The sequence below is a fragment of the Erythrolamprus reginae genome, chromosome 3 (genome assembly GCF_031021105.1).
Source record: "Erythrolamprus reginae isolate rEryReg1 chromosome 3, rEryReg1.hap1, whole genome shotgun sequence".
Taxonomy (NCBI): domain Eukaryota; kingdom Metazoa; phylum Chordata; class Lepidosauria; order Squamata; family Dipsadidae; genus Erythrolamprus; species Erythrolamprus reginae.
In genome coordinates this window covers 250,454,832-250,473,593 of record NC_091952.1, presented here as the reverse complement: position 1 = coordinate 250,473,593, position 18,762 = coordinate 250,454,832, and the positions used below count along the sequence as shown (strand labels likewise).

Below are 18,762 nucleotides of genomic sequence, written 5' to 3'. Positions count from 1 at the left end.
ATAGATAAAGTAAAAAAAAAAAAAAGTCCAAATATTCCTTGATGAATCAGTCATATTCTGAATCAAATCATTGATTAGATTTTCTAAATCAATCTCATTTGATTCAGTCATTAGTATTGAAGTATCAAAGTGGGGCTTTTTTGGGGGGGTGGGGAAGACTCTGCTTGTCTATGGAAACATCCAAAAATAGTCAACTCTATGATTTAAACAGAATACTGGATTCTATTTGGAAAGTCAATCCAATTCTAAAATCACATTACCTTCAAATTCAATTCCATCTCCAACCTGAATGTTTGTAAAATTGTATAATTTTCAAAACAATTAGCTAGAAAATTTAGCAAGGATTGTTTTCTAAAATCACATTACCTTCAAATTCAATTCCATCTCCAACCTGAATGTTTGTAAAATTGTATAATTTTCAAAACAATTAGCTAGAAAATTTAGCAAGGATTGTTTTCTAAAATCACATTACCTTCAAATTCAATTCCATCTCCAACCTGAATGTTTGTAAAATTGTATAATTTTCAAAACAATTAGCTAGAAAATTTAGCAAGGATTGTTTTCTAAAATCACATTACCTTCAAATTCAATTCCATCTCCAACCTGAATGTTTGTAAAATTGTATAATTTTCAAAACAATTAGCTAGAAAATTTAGCAAGGATTGTTTTGAATAACTGTATCCACTGATTAACATGTAATTTCAGAATTTGTCCCCATTGTAACATTCATTTGCTATTCATGTGCCCAGCTGTGACTGAGTTGAGTGGCTACCAAAACGGAATAAATCAATGTTTGTTTGTTTACTTGTTTGTTTGTTTGCTTAAAAGTAAATGATTATTATCCATATTTTTCAGGGACCTGCAGGACCTTCCGGAGACAAAGGGCCACCGGTACAGTAGGTCTTTCTAATTATATGCAGTATGCGGTCAGAAATTTTTATTGCTATTGCTATTGTTATTTTAATTTTATGCTGTTGTGAGCCGCCCTGAGTCATTCGGGATTAGGCGGTGTGTGCTGAAATTTGATGAAAAAGTTCACACAAGACTAGTGATGGGCGAACCCAACGGTGTTCAAGTTCAGCAAGTTCGGACGAACTTTACGCAAAATTCGGCCGAACCCGAACTGAACCTGAACTCGAACCTGAACGGGGAATCCCTCCCACAAAGAGATTCCAGGGGTGGAGCTTTGATGTCACCGGCAGGTTGCTAAGGACGCCAAGGAATCCAGGAAGTGATCACCTTGGTGTCCTTAGCAACCTGCCGGTGACGTCAAAGCTCCGAATGCTGAACACGACCCCAAACTTTGCCCGAAGTTTGAAAAAATTTCGTGTTCGGCATACCGAACACCACAAAATTCAGTACGGACCCGAATTGTGCGGGTTCCGTTCGCCCATCACTACATGAGACGTTTGGACAAAGAGAACAGAAATGTTTATTCTCTCTGGGTATACCAAAAATGATTTGCAAAGCGGGTACTCTTCATAAAAAGAGACAGTGTACAGAAGTTAAAGAGCAGGTTATATACTATTACAAGGCCTCCTAATCCTATACTAGCGAATCTTGTATGGTGGGTTTCAACCTATCACAGAGGTACACAGAATTCCTTGCCGAAATACGGTCTACATCCTGTTTCCTTTCTCCTAGAGATGAATAATACCTTATATGGTTTATCATATGCCCTAAACAGACATGAATTGGGTAACTTATCTCCTTAAAACAGAATCTATCTATCTATCTATCTATCTATCTATCTATCTATCTATCTATCTATCTATCTATCTATCCATTTATTGACTAATTGATTTATTGTTTGATTGAGTTGGGAGTTGGGCAGCAGATAAATACAGATAGATAGATAGATAGATAGATAGATAGATAGATAGATAGATAGATAGATAGATAGATAGATAGATAGATAATAGATAGAAAGCTTACAGAAGCACACATAAATCGTTTATTTCCTTCCTTCTCATCTCTACTATTTAGAATGAGGTCAAAGACCAGGGATAATTCTTGCCCCAAATAAGTTCCTCCATTTACGGCATAGAAAAATGTGGTATGTAATACCATTGAGATAATGCATCAAATCCTTCTCTGTTTCACTAGGGTCCTCGAGGCTTGCCAGGCATCCAAGGTCCCCCTGGACAGACTGGTCATGATGTAAGTAAAAACAAAAAGTCAGCTATTATTTTTTTTCATTGTTGATCAGAAATCATTATACTAGAAGAAGCATACTTTCCCTTATTTATTTATTTATTTATTTATTTGTTTGTTTGTTTGTTTGTTTGTTTATTCCAATACACAATGAGGGTTTTAGTGGGTGTATATCTATATACACATAGTAAAATACATGATGAAGGTTATAGAGGAGATACTCATAGTAAAATATATCTAAGAAATAATAGAAAAGAAGATATAGGAATAGAACATATCAATGAAAGAATAGAAGAAGAGATATAGGAATAGAAGAAAGGTATAGGAGATATAGGAGAGCAATAGGACAGGGGACGGAAGGCACTCTAGTGCACTTGTACTCACCCCTTACTGACCTCTTAGGAATCTGGATAGGTCAACCGTAGATAATCTAAGGGTAAAGTGTTGGGGGTTTGGGGATGACACGATGGAGTCCGGTAATGAGTTCCACGCTTTGACAACTCAGTTACTGAAGTCATATTTTTTACAGTCAAGTTTGGAGCGGTTAATATTAAGTTTAAATCTGTTGTGTGCTCTTGTGTTGTTGTGGTCGAAGCTGAAGTAGTCGCCGACAGGCAGGACGTTGCAGCATATTAACACACACACACACACACACACACTGCAGTTTCTGTTTACCTTAATGCTGGTACACCTAAAATAAAATGTTCATGAAATATTTGAGTCAAAATTTCATTGCAAAATGGGAAGCAGATAATGACTAAAGACTAGGTTAATTGCTCAATGTGTGGCATAGCATAGCACAGCACAGCACAGCACAGCATGCCATGCCCTGCCATGCCATACCATACCATGCCATACCATACCATACCGTAGCTGGAAGGGACTATGGAGGTCTTCTATTCCAACCCTCCAGGAAATCCTACACCACTTCAGACAAATGGTCACCCAACATCATCTTAAAAACTTCCATCACTCAAGCACTCACAAATTCTGGTGGCAAGCCATTCCACTGATTAATTGTTCTAACTGTCAGGAAATTTCTTCTTAGTTCTGAGTTGCTTCTCTCCTTGATTACTTTCCACCCATTGCTTCTTGTCTTGCCTGGAGTTGCTTTGGAGAATAGTGTGACTCCCTCTTTTCTGTGGCAACCCCTGAAATATTGGAACACTCCTATCATGTCTCCCCTAGTTCTTATTTTCACTAAACTTAAACATATCCAGTTCCCGAAACTGTTCTTCATATGTTTTAGCCTCCAGTCACCTAATCATCTTTGTTGCTGTTCTGTAAACTATTTCCTAGAGTCTACACATCTTTTTTTACATCATGGCGACCAAAACTGGATGCAGTATTCCAAGTGTGGCCTTATAAAGTGGTATTAACACTTCATGTGATCTTGTTTCTATCCCTCTGTTTATGCAGCTTAGAACTGCACTGGCTTTTTTGCAGTGAAAGGCTACCAAACTTTTTACTACCATACTGTGGGCGTGGCTTATACAGGACACCCTGCATTTTCTTTCAACATCTTTCAGCGCAAATTGGGTGCTCTGGGGTGGAGTTCCATTTTCACTACCGCCACTGTGTTCCCCCATCCAGGTAGTAGCCCATCCCAGCTGTTCTGTCGGGTTCTCTGGTACACTCCTCCCAAAAATCCACAGGTGCAAATTTCAGACACACACATGTTTGAAAATTCAAAACAATGTTCTTGATAATGAAAAGTCACTTAAACCAAGCCCTCTTTTGGTATAGCAAAGAGCACTTGTCTCCAAACAAACTGGTAATTTGTACAAGTCCCTTATCAGTTCTGTGATACTTAGATTGCAGCTGTGAGGCAATTCACAGTCCTTCTTCTTTCACAAAGTGAAACACACTTTGCTCTGGTTTAGTTTCAAAGCGGGGAAAAATCAGCACACAAAAGGTCAAAGTCAGTAAAGCAGTAATGAAACACAACGATCAGATAATCCTCCACAATGGCCAAACCCACAGGCTGCTATTTATAGCAGCCTCACTAATTACCACAGCCCCACCCAACCACAGGTGGCCTCATTTTCTTTGACAATAATCTCTCAGTTGTTGCTGCCTATGCATCAATCTCCACATGCGTGGCTGTATCATTAACTCTTGTTCTGAATCCAAGGAGGAGCTAGATAATTGATCTCCCTCTGAGCTGTCTGCCACACTCTCCTCCTCCCTGTCACTCATGTCTTCTTGGTCAGAGGAGCCTTCATCAGCAGATTCCACTGTGGGGGGGGGGGCAAAACAGGCCTGCAGCATGTGGATGTCTCCCCCACATCCACAGTCCTTGGGGCAGGAGCTGGGCCAGAACTAACCACAACACCTGCTGTGTTGTCTCATACTTAAATTAACTTTTTATATTAACTCTTAGATTAGCTCTTTAGATTTAGATTAATTCTTATAAAAATTCACAAACCACTTACAGTTGAACATTTAAAAACATTTCTCAATAGCTTGTTGGCAAAGTAATCCCGCAGCAGTGATTAAATCAAAGGTTAATTAAAACCTAAGATATAATGTAATCATTTTAATAATGCAATATTGATGAAGCAACCCATATAATCAATAAATAGAATTAATTCTGTCTTAAAGGAAAGGAGGTTTTGAGCAATGGGGAAGAAAGTATCAGGATTCCAACACAACCTATCTAAAGAAGTGTGATTAAACCACTAAAAATCCTTTCTTTTAATAATATTGGATCTGCTTCATAAATGCCCAAGTTTGTGCAATTCAAATAATCCCTTATTATTCTTACCTCATTTTTTCCAGAACTTAAATCAGCAGTAATTGCTTTCTAGAAATCTTTCCTTTTTCTATTTATAAGGGAGATGGAAGCATAGAATGATACACACTTGCAAAAAGGAAATAATCAGTGAATTTCTTCTTGGTTGCTCTTCCTGTGTGTCTTCTTTTCCAGTTGAGCTCAGCAAAGTAGAAACAGATAATTGCAGTAATCAGCCAGCAGCAACAAAAGAAAAAGAAAAAGAAAGGAAGATGTAGACAGATAGAAGAAAGGGTAAAATTTATTCTCCCAAGCTCTAATGTTATGCAAAATAACATTGATGAATTAACTGAAGAGCTCTAAGTACAATTGCTACTCTTTTTCAAAGACCCAGGTGGGAGGATCCAGTTACGATGGATTAGATTAGATTAGATTTATTGGATTTATATGCCACCCCTCTCCACAAACTCGGGGCGGCTCACAACAATAATAAAAACAGTACATAGTAACAAATCCAATGCCCACCAATCTAATTACAATTTTAAATTAAAAAATTCATAAAACAATCCCAATATATATAAAAAACAGGCACACAGTCAATCAATAAAACGGCAAAACAACATGGGCAAGGGGGAAATGTTTTAGTTCCCCCATGCCTGACAACAGAGGTGGGTTTTAAGGAGTTTACGAAAGGCAGGGAGGGTGGGGGCAATCCTAATCTCAGGGGGGAGCTGGTTCCAGAGGGTCGGGGCCCCCACAGAGAAGGCTCTTCCCCTGGGTCCCACCAGACGACATTGTTTAGTCGACGGGACCCGAAGAAGGCCAACTCTGTGGGACCTAACCGGTCACTGGGATTCGTGTGGCAGGAGGCGGTCCCGAAGATATTCTGGTCCGGTGCCATAAAGGGCTTTATAGGTCATAACCAACACTTTGAATTGTGACCGGAAACTGATCGGTAGCCAATGCAGACCGCGGAGTGTTGGAGTAATATGGGCATACTTACAGAAGCCCATAATTGCTCTCGCAGCTGCATTCTGTTTTCTTTTTAATTAGCAAAGAAATGGTCAACATGAGCCCTCCAAAGTCTTTTTTAAAAAATAATTCCCCTTATTACAACAGGCTCATGTCACCAAAATTCAGCATAGACCCTTGAACATCAGCATACGAGGCATGGTGGCGCAGTGGTTAGAGTGCAGTACTGCAGGCTACTTCTGCTGACTGCTAGCTGCTAGCAGTTTGGCAGATCAAATCTCACTAGGCTCAAGATTAATTCAGTTTTCCATTGTTCCAAAGTCAGTAAAATGAGGACCCAGATAGTAGGGAGCAATCGGCTGATTCTGTAAACCACTTGGAGGGGGCTGTAAAAGCACTATGAAGTGGTATATAAGTCTAAGTGCTATTGCTATATCATGTAGAAACATCTAAATGAAAAAACATGAACAAGACAGAAAAACAGGAGTTAGAAGACACCTTGGAACTCTTCCAGTTCAACCCCTTGCTCAAGCAGGAAATGCAATAGCATTTAGACTTATATACCACTTCATAGTGCTTTTACAGCCCTCTCTAAGCGGTTTATAGAATCAGCATATTGTCCCCAACAATCTGGGTGCATAGGGAACCAGGAAACCTCAAACAATTTCAGACAAATTATAGTCTGATCTCTTCTTAAAAACCTCCAGTGTTGGATCACCCACCACTTTTGGAGGCAAGTCGTTCCACTGATCAATTATTAGGGAAATGTCTCCTTATTTCTAGATTGGATTCTCTCCTTGATTAGTTTCCATCTATTGCCTCTTGTTCTTCCTTCAGTTGCTTTAGAAAATAGGAACTGTGGCAGCCCCGTAGATATTGGAAGACTGCTATCATATCATCCCTAGTCCTTTTCACTAAACTGGACATACCCAATTCCTGTATTGACAAGAAGAAACTTTTCTTCTGAAGATTTTATGAAGTTCTCATAATTTCCTGAATCTTGTTACTGAGATGAATATGACTATTGAGAAAATGATTTTACTAATGGAACACATGATAACTAAAGAGAAAAATCTTGACATCTACAATGCTGCAACGTCCTACCGGTCAATGACTACTTCAGCTTCAACCGCAACAACACAAGAGCATGCAACAGATTCAAACTTAATATGAACCGCTCCAAACTTGACTGTAAAAAATATGATTTCAACAATCGAGTTATCGAAGTGTGGAACTCATTGCTGGACTCAATTGTGTCAATCCCTAACCCCCAACATTTCTCCCTTAGACTCTCCACGATTGACCTCTCCAGGATCCTAAGAGGCCAGTAAGGGGCGTGCATAAGTGCACTGGTGTGCCTTTCGTCCCCTGTCCAATTGTTTTTCCTTTCTTTCACCTATCATATATATTCTCTTCCTTTGATATATCCTCTCCTCTAAGTTCACTTCACCCTTATATATATTACTACATGTCTATTTTTCTTCCTATGTATTTGTGTATTGGACAAATGAATGAATGAATGAATCAATCAATCAATCAATCAATCAATCAATCAATCAATCAATCAATCAACCAACCCACAAACAAACAAACCAACAAACAAATACAGTAGGTGCACCTGAGTATAACTGCATTGTAGCTATGTACAACCCTATTCTTTTTGAAGTGTTTGATGTCCATATGTTGTACCAATAAAAGAGATTATTTGTAGCCCAGGATATAACTGTGGGATCCTTGTATTGATAATGTTTGGTAATGAAACACCTGCAAGAAAGCCATCAAACCCAGAGAGTACCAAACACCCCATTCTTCTTTCCTACCCTTCTCTTTCTACAGGGTTTGCCCGGAAATGCAGGAGAAAGGGGACCACCAGGAAAACCAGTAGGACATTGCATGCTCTCTCTTTCCATTCATTTTCTTTTCATTGGCATGTTTCATTAAAAAATAAAGAATTTTGTTCCAAGCAAATGTGTTTACTGAAGAACAATGTATGAATATCATTCTGTATTGTAAAACACCAGGGGTCGACAACTATGGCCCCTTTACAACCTGTAAATATCAACTCTGAATTCCTGAGCCAAACATGCTGTTTTTATAATTATTATGGGGATAATGGGGATTGAAGTCCACAGATTATAAAGTGTTCTGTCGGGCTCTCTGGTAGAATCCTCCCAAAAATTCACAGGTACAAATTTCACACACACACATACGTTTGAAAATTCAAAACAATGTTCTTTATAATGAAAATTCACTTAAACAAAGCCCTCTTTTGGTATAGCAAAGAGCACTCGTCTCCAAACAAACTGGTAATTTGTACAAATCCCTTATCAGTTCTGTGATACTTAGCTTGCAGCTGTGAGGCAATTCACAGTCCTTCTTCTTTCACAAAGTGAAACACACTTTGCTCTGGTTTAGTTTCAAAGCGGGGAAAAATCAGCACACAAAAAGTCAAAGTCAGTAAAGCAGTCATGAAACACAATGATCAGATAATCCTCCACAATGGCCAAACCCACAGGCTGCTATTTATAGCAGCCTCACTAATTACCACAGCCCCACCCAACCACAGGTGGCCTCATTTTCTTTGATAATAATCTCTCAGTTGTTGTTGCCTATGCATCGCTCTCCGCATGCGTGGCTGTATCATTAACTCTTGTTCTGAATCCAAGGAGGAGCTAGATAATTGATCTCCTTCTGAGCTGTCTGCCACACTCTCCTCCTCCCTGTCACTCATGTCTTCTTGGTCAGAGGAGCCTTCATCATCAGATTCCACCGGGGGCAAAACAGGCCTGCAGAATGTGGATGTCTCCCCCACATCCACAGTCCTTGGGGCAGGAGCTGGGCCAGAGCTAAGCACAACATAAAGGAGCAATAGTTGCTCACCCAAGATGTTGTAGATATCTCTACCACTCTTTCAATTTACATCGGTGGTAGTGGAGCTGCTCCTTCTTCGTGAGATGTACTTCAATAATGTGGTCCTTCAGAAAGAGTTGATCCATGCATTGTAAATTTGGTCAGTGGGTGGATAATCTTTGATACCAGATTTTTTGAAGTGATCTCCATAAATGATAAAGGTGGTTTTATTTTTCTTCACTTAGGGTCCCACTCCTCACCTTTCTCCTGATGACTTCAGATTATTAATTAAGGTAAGGCCTTTCCCCAGGTGCCCAAAGACCTACAGGTAATACTTGGGGAGCATTAATGTAGGTGATCAAAGACTGTAAATGCTTGTATATTTTGTGCATACAAAATATAAGGAGGAGAAAATGTAGATATGCAGAGGATGTTCATGGCAACAAAAGAAGTACAGTGGTACCTCATCTTACGAACGCCTCTTCTAACAAACTTTTCAAGATACAAACCAGGTGTTTAAGATTTTTTTGCCTCTTCTTCCGAACTATTTTCACCTTATGAACCCAAGCCGCTGCTGCTGGGATGAAGGGGTTTGTTGCCCCCCCCTTTTTTTTGAAGAAAGAAAAGGGAGGGGTGGCTTGGAGGGGGAAAAGACTGCATTTAAATAACTAGGAGAATAGCGTGCTTGCAAAGGCACTGAAAGGGTGTCTTTTGAAGAAAGAAAAGGGAGGGGCGCCCCCCTTGCCTTTCTTCCTTCCCACTCACCCTTTAGCCGAGCCTTGCTTCTTCCACCCGCCCCCTTTAGCTGCTCCTCCCTGCCCTCTGTTCGCCTCCCTTCTAAAGTTTGGGGTTTTCCTGAAGGATTTGCACGCATTATTTGCTTTTCCATTGATTCCTATGGGAAACATTGTTTCGTCTTACGAACCTTTCACCTTACGAACCTCCTCCTGGAACCAATTAAGTTCGTATCATGAGGTACCACTGTACATCTTTTTGTATTCTTCCATTTGTTTGTTTTTCATTTATTATTTATTTATTTGATTGATTAATTTGATTTGATTTTTATGTCGCCCAGTGCCCACTCCCCAGGGATTCTAGGTGATTAAGTAAAGTCTTTTTCAAATCAAGCTTAAATTTGATAAACATTATGAACACATTTGTCTATTTTCTTTATGGTGGGGGCAGTAATAAATGGGGAAAAATGCCATTGTCTTCTTGTGTTGTTTTTTCCCCCCAGCATCTGAAACCACTGTTTCAAGGGAGTTCTTCAGCTCCTGAAACCTCTGTTTAAGAGGATTTTTCCAGCCCCTGAAACTTTCATTTCAGAGAATTGTTCAGCCCTGGAAACCTCCATTTCAGAGGATTTTTTGAGTCCCTGAAACCTCCGTTTCAGATAATTTTCCAGCCCCTGAAATCTCAATTTCAGAAGATTTTTTCAGCCCCTGAAACCTCCATTTCAGAGGATTTTTTCCAGCCCCTGAAACCTCCATTTCAGAGGATTTTTTCAGCTCTTTAAACATCCATTTCAGAACTTTTTCCAGCCTCTGAAACCTCTGTTTCAGAGCATTTTTTTCAGCCACTGAAATCTCCAATGAGAGGTTGGACAGGGCTACATCCATTGTATAAGACGCACCCAAATTTTTAGCCTCTTTTAGGGGGGTGGGGGAATAGATGTATTTTATACTCTGAAAATATAGTGTATAAAATAGTAAAACATGGTTATAGGTATAGTGCACACACATACATAGACAGAAACAAAGGTTTCTTTAGTTTACATCCAATTCACAATTCAATACAGTGGAACCAAGGTAGATCTGCATTTCAGTAGAATTGCCTGCTATTTCAGTAACAATTATGATTCTCCTCTTTAGGATGTTTGCACTGATTGTCCTCCTGGACCACCTGGTCTCCCCGGAATCCCAGGACAGAAGGGTGATAAAGGCCTTCGAGGCCCACCTGGGAATGATGGGCCAGTTGGAAAAAGGGTAAGAAAATCTTGGCGCATAAGAGAGGGAATAACAGAGTTGAAAGGGACCTTGGAGGCTCAAGCAGGAGATCCTATAGCTTTTCAGACAATGGCTGTCCAATTTCTTCCTATAAATCTCTAATGATGGAGCACCACAACTTCTCAGTCCTATTGGTTGATTGCTCTCACAGTTAGGAGACTTCTCCTTATTTTCAGGTTGGTTTTCTCCTCAATTAATTTCCATCCATTGCTTCTTGTCCTGCCCTATGGTGCGTTGACCCCCTCTTCTTTGTGGCAGTCCCTCAAATTTGATTTGATTTGATTTGATTTGAATGCCACCCCTCTCCGCAGACTTGGGGCGGCTCACAACAATAATAAAATATTATTATTATTATTATTATTATTATTATTATTATTATTATTAATTAATTTATTAAATTTGTATGCCACCCCTCTCCGCAGACTTGGGGCGGCTCACAACAGCAACAGAAAAACAGTGTAAAATACAAATTCAATAATTAGAAAGCTAAAAACCCATAATTTAAAAAAACATTCACACAACATACCATACATAAACAGTATAGGCCTGGGGAAGATATACATAGAACAAATCTAATATTTAAAATCTAAAAACCCATTATTTAAAAGAACATACAACACAAGCATACCATACATAAAACTATATAGGCCTGGGGGGAAATGTCTCAATTTCCCCATGCCTGACGGCAGAGGTGGGTCTTAAGGAGCTGGTTCCAGAGGGTCGGGGTCGCCACAGAGAAGGCTCTTCCCCTGGGTCCTGCCAGATGACATTGTTTAGTCGACGGGACCCAGAGAAGGCCAACTCTGTGGGACCTTACCGCTCACTGGGATTCGTGCGGCAGAAGGCGGTCTCGGAGATATTCTGGCCCGATGCCACGAAGGGCTTTATATTGCTATCATGTCATATCTAGTCCTTCTTTTCTTCAGAATAGACTTTATTGCAGATTTGCCAGCAGGGAGGTGACACGGAGCTGGGTCCAGGAGATTGCCAATGCTTCTTTGGGGAGGGGGTCCTTTCCGGCTCCCTACAAGGAGGCACTTGTGCGCCCCCTCCTCAAGAAGCCTTCCCTGGACCCAGCCGTACTTAAAACTATCACCCAGCCTCCAACCATAAAGGCCATGTGACTGGTTTAAAGGTGACCAACTTGACGTCACTCACTTCAAGGGTTAGGGTGCCTGGCCTCTCCTTTCCCTATCCATTTACTATTACTGAACATCCAAAATATACTATTTAATTCTATGTATATATGCCATATGTGTACATACATATTTATTTATTTATTATTTATTTATTAGATTTGTATGCCGCCCCTCTCCGTAGACTTGGAGACCCACAGGAACACAAAAGTATACATTATCTACTATATTATTATTATTTATTGAATTTGTATGCCGCAGACTCGGGGTGGCTAACAACAATGATAAAAAACAACATGTAACAATCCAATTTAATAAAACAACTAAAGACCCTTATTATAAAAACCAAACATATACACAAACATACCATACATAACTTGTAATGACCTAGGGGAAGGAATATCCTAACTCCCCCGTGCCTGGAGACAAAGGTGGGTCTTGAGTAATTTGCAAAAGACAAGGAGGATGTATATAAAATGTATGTGTATGTACACACATGCACGCACAGCTCTTCTAAAATAATACACATTCAACCTCATTTACTGCGATGGGAAAAATATACCCAGAGCCCAGAAGGGGGAAATTTTTATTTTTTTAAAAAAATCTACCGGTTTTGCATACCTGACCATACCCGTAGGAGCCCATCACTGGGGAAAGGTCTAGAAAGCTATGAGTAGAGACCATATGGTATCCTAAAATGGTCTGTGCCTATGGGAGGGCAGGGTGGCCCCATTTATCTGTGTAAGAGGAAGGGGGTACAGGTTGAAGCAACGGCATATGCTTGTGCCCTCTTCCTCTTGAGCAGATAAATGAGGTCACCCTGTCCTCCCATAGGCACAGAGCATTTTAGGATACCAGATGTTGCCAAGATACTCTAAGAATGAACAATCAAGCTAGGAGGCATCTGATTATAAATTGTGTTTCTTTCAGGGAGAACCTGGACTAAGAGGTCCTCCAGGGCCTTCGGGAGTAGAAGGTCCCAAGGTAAGTTGTCCATTCTATCTCTTCTATCTGCGATTCTTTCTGCCCCTCGGAAATACAGTGATACCTTGTCTTACAAACTTAATTGGTTCCAGGACGAGGTTCTTAAGGTGAAAAGTTTGTAAGACGAAACAAAGTTTCCCATAGGAATCAATGGAAAAGCGATTAATGCGTGCAAGCCCAAAATTCACCCCTTTTGCCAGCCGAAGTGCCCGTGTTTGCAATGCTGGGATTCTCCTGAGGCTCCCCTCCATGGGAAACCCCACCTCCAGACTTCTGTGTTTTTGCGATGCTGCAGGGGAATCCCAGCAGGGGAATCCCAGCATCGCAAAAACGAGCGCTTCTCTGGCAACGGAAGTCTGGAGGTGGGGTTTTGCAGTGAAGGGAGCATCAGTGAAATCACAGCATCGCAAAAACACCGAAGTCCTCGAAACCCCAGCTCCAGACCTCTGTGATTTTGTGATGCTGCGATTTCACTGAGGCACCCCTCGCTGGGAAACCCCACCTCCGGACTTCCGTTGCCAGCGAAGTGCCCGTTTTTGCACTGCTGGGACTCCCCTGCTGGGATTTCCATGCAGCATCACAAAAACACGTCCGGAGGTGGGGTTTCCCATGGAGGGGAGCCTCAGGGAAATCCCAGCAGTGCAAAAACGGGTGCTTCACTGGCAACGGAAGTCCAGAGGTGGGGCATCCCAGCAGTGGCAGTGGGTTTGTAAGGTGAAAATAGTTTGTAAGAAGAGGCAAAAAAATCGGGTTTGTATCTCGAAAAGTTTGTATGATGAGGCGTTTGTAAGATGAGGTATCACTGTATTTGAAAAGATCTGGTATACAAGGGGAAGACTCTTTTTTTTTACCAATAGAAAAGAGCTATTCAAAAGAGTAAACATTCCAATTTCAAGGTCCATCAAATCCTGCTTCCTACGAAAATACTCTTATTTATTCTAGCATTTAAGAGTCTAAATATGTTCATGTTTCCTATCCCTTTTTAAAGACAGGGGATCAAGGATGTTATACAAGAAACAGTTTCGGGAGTTCGACCCCATCGGTATGCTCAAGTTAGCGTGAAAGACAGCTTCGTGTATATAGAGAATTGGCTTTCCAAAATACTTGTTCCTTACAAAGCTGAAGGAAAATAAAACAAGTTGGGCTTCCATCTGTTGGGGAACATCTGTTTCCAGTAGATCTTACATCTTTAAGGAGGAATTTTCTGAGCCACTACACTACTGTGTAAAACTAAGTATAAACCCTATCAAATGCATCAATTAGAGCAAGCTCCTCTAACCTGATGCCCTCCAATAGTATTGATTCCTCACAAGGGCCAGAAATCAGTACTTCCCCAGTCAGATTGTGCAATTTCAGGATCTTCTTGGACTCATGGCTTCTGCTAGAAGAAAAGTTGGCAGCAATGTCTAGATTCTAAAGGGACTTTTTCACAGGTTCTTCATTTTGGGAAGAAATGCATCCATTCTTAACTGGGAGATCTTATGCCCTTGAAGAGCATTCAGAAGTTCCAACTGGTGCAGAAGCTGCAGTTGGTCCAAAATGCAAAAATGAGGACAGTTTGGGGCATCTCTCAATGTGCTCATATAACAACACTATTCTATGAACTGTACTGAATCTTAGCAGGATTCTGAGTCTACTTCAAGGTCTTGGTTAGCTCCCATCAAGCCTTTGATGGCATAAGATCAAGCTATTTGTAGAACTGCCTTTCACCCATAGTTTTGGCCCATCCCACTAGGTCCAAAAGGGAGGGTATGCTCCTAATCTCTTCCATTAAATCAAGTCATCTTATTAGACTTTTTTTTTCCAATTATTAGGGTCCTAAAGGAGATGATGGGGCATCTGGAGAAGCTGGACTGAAAGGTGAACAGGTGAGAGTAAATAAGGAATCAGGATGATTTCTTGAAACCATTCAGTATCAACAACATCCCTAACTTGGCACTTCTTCACTTGCCAAAGAAAGATCTGTGTCCTGTTTTTGAGTTATTATGCCAAAATATTCATATGCCTTTAAGTCTTTAGTCATCATGGATTCCTATAAGAATGAAAGTCACAGGTTGTACAATAGACATGAAGACTTGACCATTAAGTAAGTCTCCCCCCCTGTGTGTGTGTGTGTGTGAGAGAGAGAGAGATTTTATTTTTTTTTAATTTATATATATTTGTCAAACAATTATAGGATGGTAATTTGTATAAGCATAACATTAGAAAAGTAAGTAAAAATTAATGATAAAAGACAATAGGGCAGTAGGACAGGGACGGTAGGCACAATGGTGCACTTATGCATGCCCCTTACAGACCTCATAGAATAGAATAGAATAGAATTCTTTATTGGCCAAGTATGATTGGACACACAAGGAATTTGTCTTGGTGCATATGCTCTCAACGGTGTTCGGGTTCGGCAAGTTCGGACAAACTTTACGCAAAATTCAGCCGAACCCGAACTGAACCTGAACTGAACCCGAAGTTGAACCCGAACGGGGAATCCCTCCCATGAAGAGATTCCAGGGGTGGAGCTTTGACGTCACCGGCAGGTTGCTAAGGACACCAAGGTGATCAGTTCCTGGATTCCATGGAATCCAGGAAGTGATCACCTTGGCGTCCTTAGCAACCTGCCAGTGACGTCAAAGCTCCGAACGCCGAACACGACTCCAAACTTTGCCTGAAGTTTGAAAATATTTCGGGGTCGGGTTCGGCATACCGAACACCGCAAAATTCGGTACGGACCCAAATTGTGTGGGTTCGGTTCGCCCATCACTACTCTCAGCGTACATAAAAGAAAATATAGATTTGTCAAGAATCATGTGGTACAACAATTAATGATTGTCATAGGGGTCAAATAAGCAATGAAGAAACAATCAAGGGGGAGAGGTCAATTGTAGATAATCTAAGGTTAAAGGTTTTGGGGCTATTCAATGACATTTGACTTTTTAAAATTAAGTTATTAAGCAGCACAATTTATCTGAGGAGATAAATCTTGATGTTTATATGAAAAAATGGTGATGAAATAGCTGTTGATACTTCCCCTGAGAGTATTAGCAAGGCAAAAATGAAAGCAAATTTTGTTCTATCTTTTTACTCTCAAGATCTAGACATCTGCTTTGCTTCGTCTGCCACAAGAGAGCTTTGATCCCGGCAGCTGCCATCCCATTTAAATACGCTGTTTATCAAACTCTGTGGTGAACTGCGATAGAGAAAACACTTAAGATGCATCATAGCAGCAGGTATAACAAATGCAGCTGCCGCATATAGGTTTACACAGGGTGAAGGCACAAGAGAGACGAAGATTTAGAACTTCTCTGGAGTTCAAAGTTGCTGTTTACAAGCAGGGAGTTTAGCCTAGAGACTCTAGAGCACATTTCTCAATTTCAACAACTTTAAGATGTGTGAACTTCAGAGATCTCCAGCCAGTTGAAATTCACACATCTAACACTTGGTGAGGTTAAGAAACATTGTTGTAGAATTTCAAATCACCCTTAAGCAATTCCACCCAATGCTATCTGGTGCTGAAATCATTCATTGCAAAGATCGCTTGGTGCTTGGAAAAACTTATTTATTTATTTTATTTATTTATTCATTTGTCCAATACACAAATACACAGGAGGAAAAATAGACATATGGTAATATGAGGGTGAAAGTGAACTTAGGGGAGAGGATATATGAAAGGAAGAGAATATATAAGTTAGGTGAAAGAAAGGAAAGACAATTGGACAGGGAACAAAAGGCACACCAGTGCACTTATGTACGCCCCTTACTGGCCTCTTAGGAACCTGGAGAGGTCAATCATGGAGAGTCTAAGGGAGAAATGTTGGGGGTTAGGGGTTGACACTACTGAGTCCGGTAATGAGTTCCATGCTTCGATAACTCGATTGTTGAAATCATATTTTTTACAGTCAAGTTTGGAGCGGTTCGTATTAAGTTTGAATCTGTTGCGTGCTCTTGTGTTATTGCGGATGAAGCTGAAGTAGTCATTGACCGGTAGGACGTTGCAGCATATGATCTTGTGGGCAATATTCAAATCGTGTTTTAGGCGCCGTAGTTCTAGGCTTTCTAGGCCCAGGATTGTTAGTCTATTTTCGTAGGATATTCTGTTTCGAGTGGAGGAGTGAAGGGCTCTTCTGGTGAAATATCTTTGGACATTTTCAAGGGTGTTGATGTCTGAGATGTGGTATGGGTTCCAGACAGATGAGCACATATATGAGATATGAGCATATATGAGATATGAGATATCATGTAATCTCAACCACTAAATGTTCCGTCTTACACATTGGAAAAAAGAATCAGAATACTAAATATATACTTGGAGGAAATGAACTTGTTGATGACCCTCACTCTGTCAAACCCCTTGGAGTACTCATATCCAATGACCTAAGTCCTAGACCCACTGTAACAGCATTGCCAAAAAAGCATTAAGAGTTGTCAATATAATCTTATGCAGCTGCTTCTCGGGTAACATCCAACTGCTAACCAGAGCTTTCAAAACATCAGACCAATTCTAGAACACAGCTCACCTGTATGGAACCCACATTGCATATCAGACATTAATACAATTGAGAGTGTCCGGAAATATTTCACAAGAAGAGTTCTTCACTACTCCTCCCGCAACAAATCCCTTACTCCGCCAAACTTGAAATATTACAATTAGATAATTTACAACTATGTTGGCTCTGAACTGATCTAACCATAGTTCAGAAAATCATTTACCAAAATGTCCTTCCTGCTATTGACCACTTCACCTTCAACCACAACAACACACGAGCATGTAATAGATTCAAACTAAATTTAAACCACTCCAAACTAGACTGCAGAAAATACGACTTCAGCAATAGAGTGATCAATGCCTGGAATTAATTACCTGATTCTGTTGTTTCTTCCCCCAACCCCAAAATCTTCAACCTTAGATTGTCTGCAGTTGACCTCTCCCCTTTTCTAAGAGGCCTGTAAAGGGCATGTTTAAGTGTAAAATTGTGCCTACCATCCCTGCCCTTTTATCATTACTTTCTATATGTTTTATATATTTATATAAATTACTATCCTATACTTGATTGACACATAAATAAACAAACAAACAAACAAAATTCTCTGCATGGATTGCCCCTGTGACTATATGTTCTGTCGGGCTCTCTGGCAGACTCCTCCCAAAAATTCACAGGTACAAATTTCAGACACACACACGTTTGAAAATTCAAAACTATGTTCTTGATAATGAAAATGCACTTAAACCAAGCACTCTTTTTGTATAGCAAAGAGCACTCGTCTCCAAACAAACTGGTAATTTGTACAAATCCCTTATCAGTTCTGAGATACTTAGCTTGCAGCTGTGAGGCAATTCACAGTCCTTCTTCTTTCACAAAGTGAAACACACTTTGCTCTGGTTTAGTTTCAAAGCGGGGGAAAATCAGCACACAAATGGTCAAAGTCAGTAAAGCAGTCACGAAACACAACAATCAGATAATCCTCCACAATGGCCAAACCCACAGGCTGCTATTTATAGCAGCCTCACTAATTACCCCAGCCCCACCCAACCACAGGTGGCCTAATTTTCTTTGATAATTATCTCTCAGTTGTTGTTGCCTATGCATCGCTCTCCACATGCGTGGCTGTATCATTAACTCTTGTTCTGAATCCAAGGAGGAGCTAGATAATTGATCTCCTTCTGAGCTGTCTGCCACACTCTCCTCCTCCCTGTCACTCATGTCTTCTTGGTCAGAGGACCCTTCATCATCAGATTCCACCGGGGGCAAAACAGGCCTGCAGCATGTTCATGTCTCCCCCATATCCACAGTCCTTGGGGCAGGAACTGGGCCAGAGCTAACCACAACACTATACAGGACAAATGGGGAGGAACCTAACTACCAGTTTGCAAGAACATGAGTAAGCAGTTAAATGAGGAAACCTAGACTCGTTGGTAGCCAACCTCACATTGCAA

The 18,762-nt window shown here is 40.5% G+C and overlaps 1 protein-coding gene across 1 annotated transcript in view; it reads left to right on the top strand.

The window, feature by feature from the left end:
* Nucleotides 1–18,762, top strand: part of COL22A1 (collagen type XXII alpha 1 chain) — a 208,921-nt gene that overhangs the window by 141,749 nt on the left and 48,410 nt on the right. Inside the window, exons 40-46 of the mRNA XM_070748335.1 lie at nt 856–891; nt 2,107–2,160; nt 7,697–7,741; nt 8,956–9,003; nt 10,582–10,695; nt 12,783–12,836; nt 14,651–14,704. Coding sequence (XP_070604436.1) covers nt 856–891; nt 2,107–2,160; nt 7,697–7,741; nt 8,956–9,003; nt 10,582–10,695; nt 12,783–12,836; nt 14,651–14,704 — 405 coding nt within the window. The remainder of the gene's footprint in view (nt 1–855; nt 892–2,106; nt 2,161–7,696; nt 7,742–8,955; nt 9,004–10,581; nt 10,696–12,782; nt 12,837–14,650; nt 14,705–18,762) is intronic.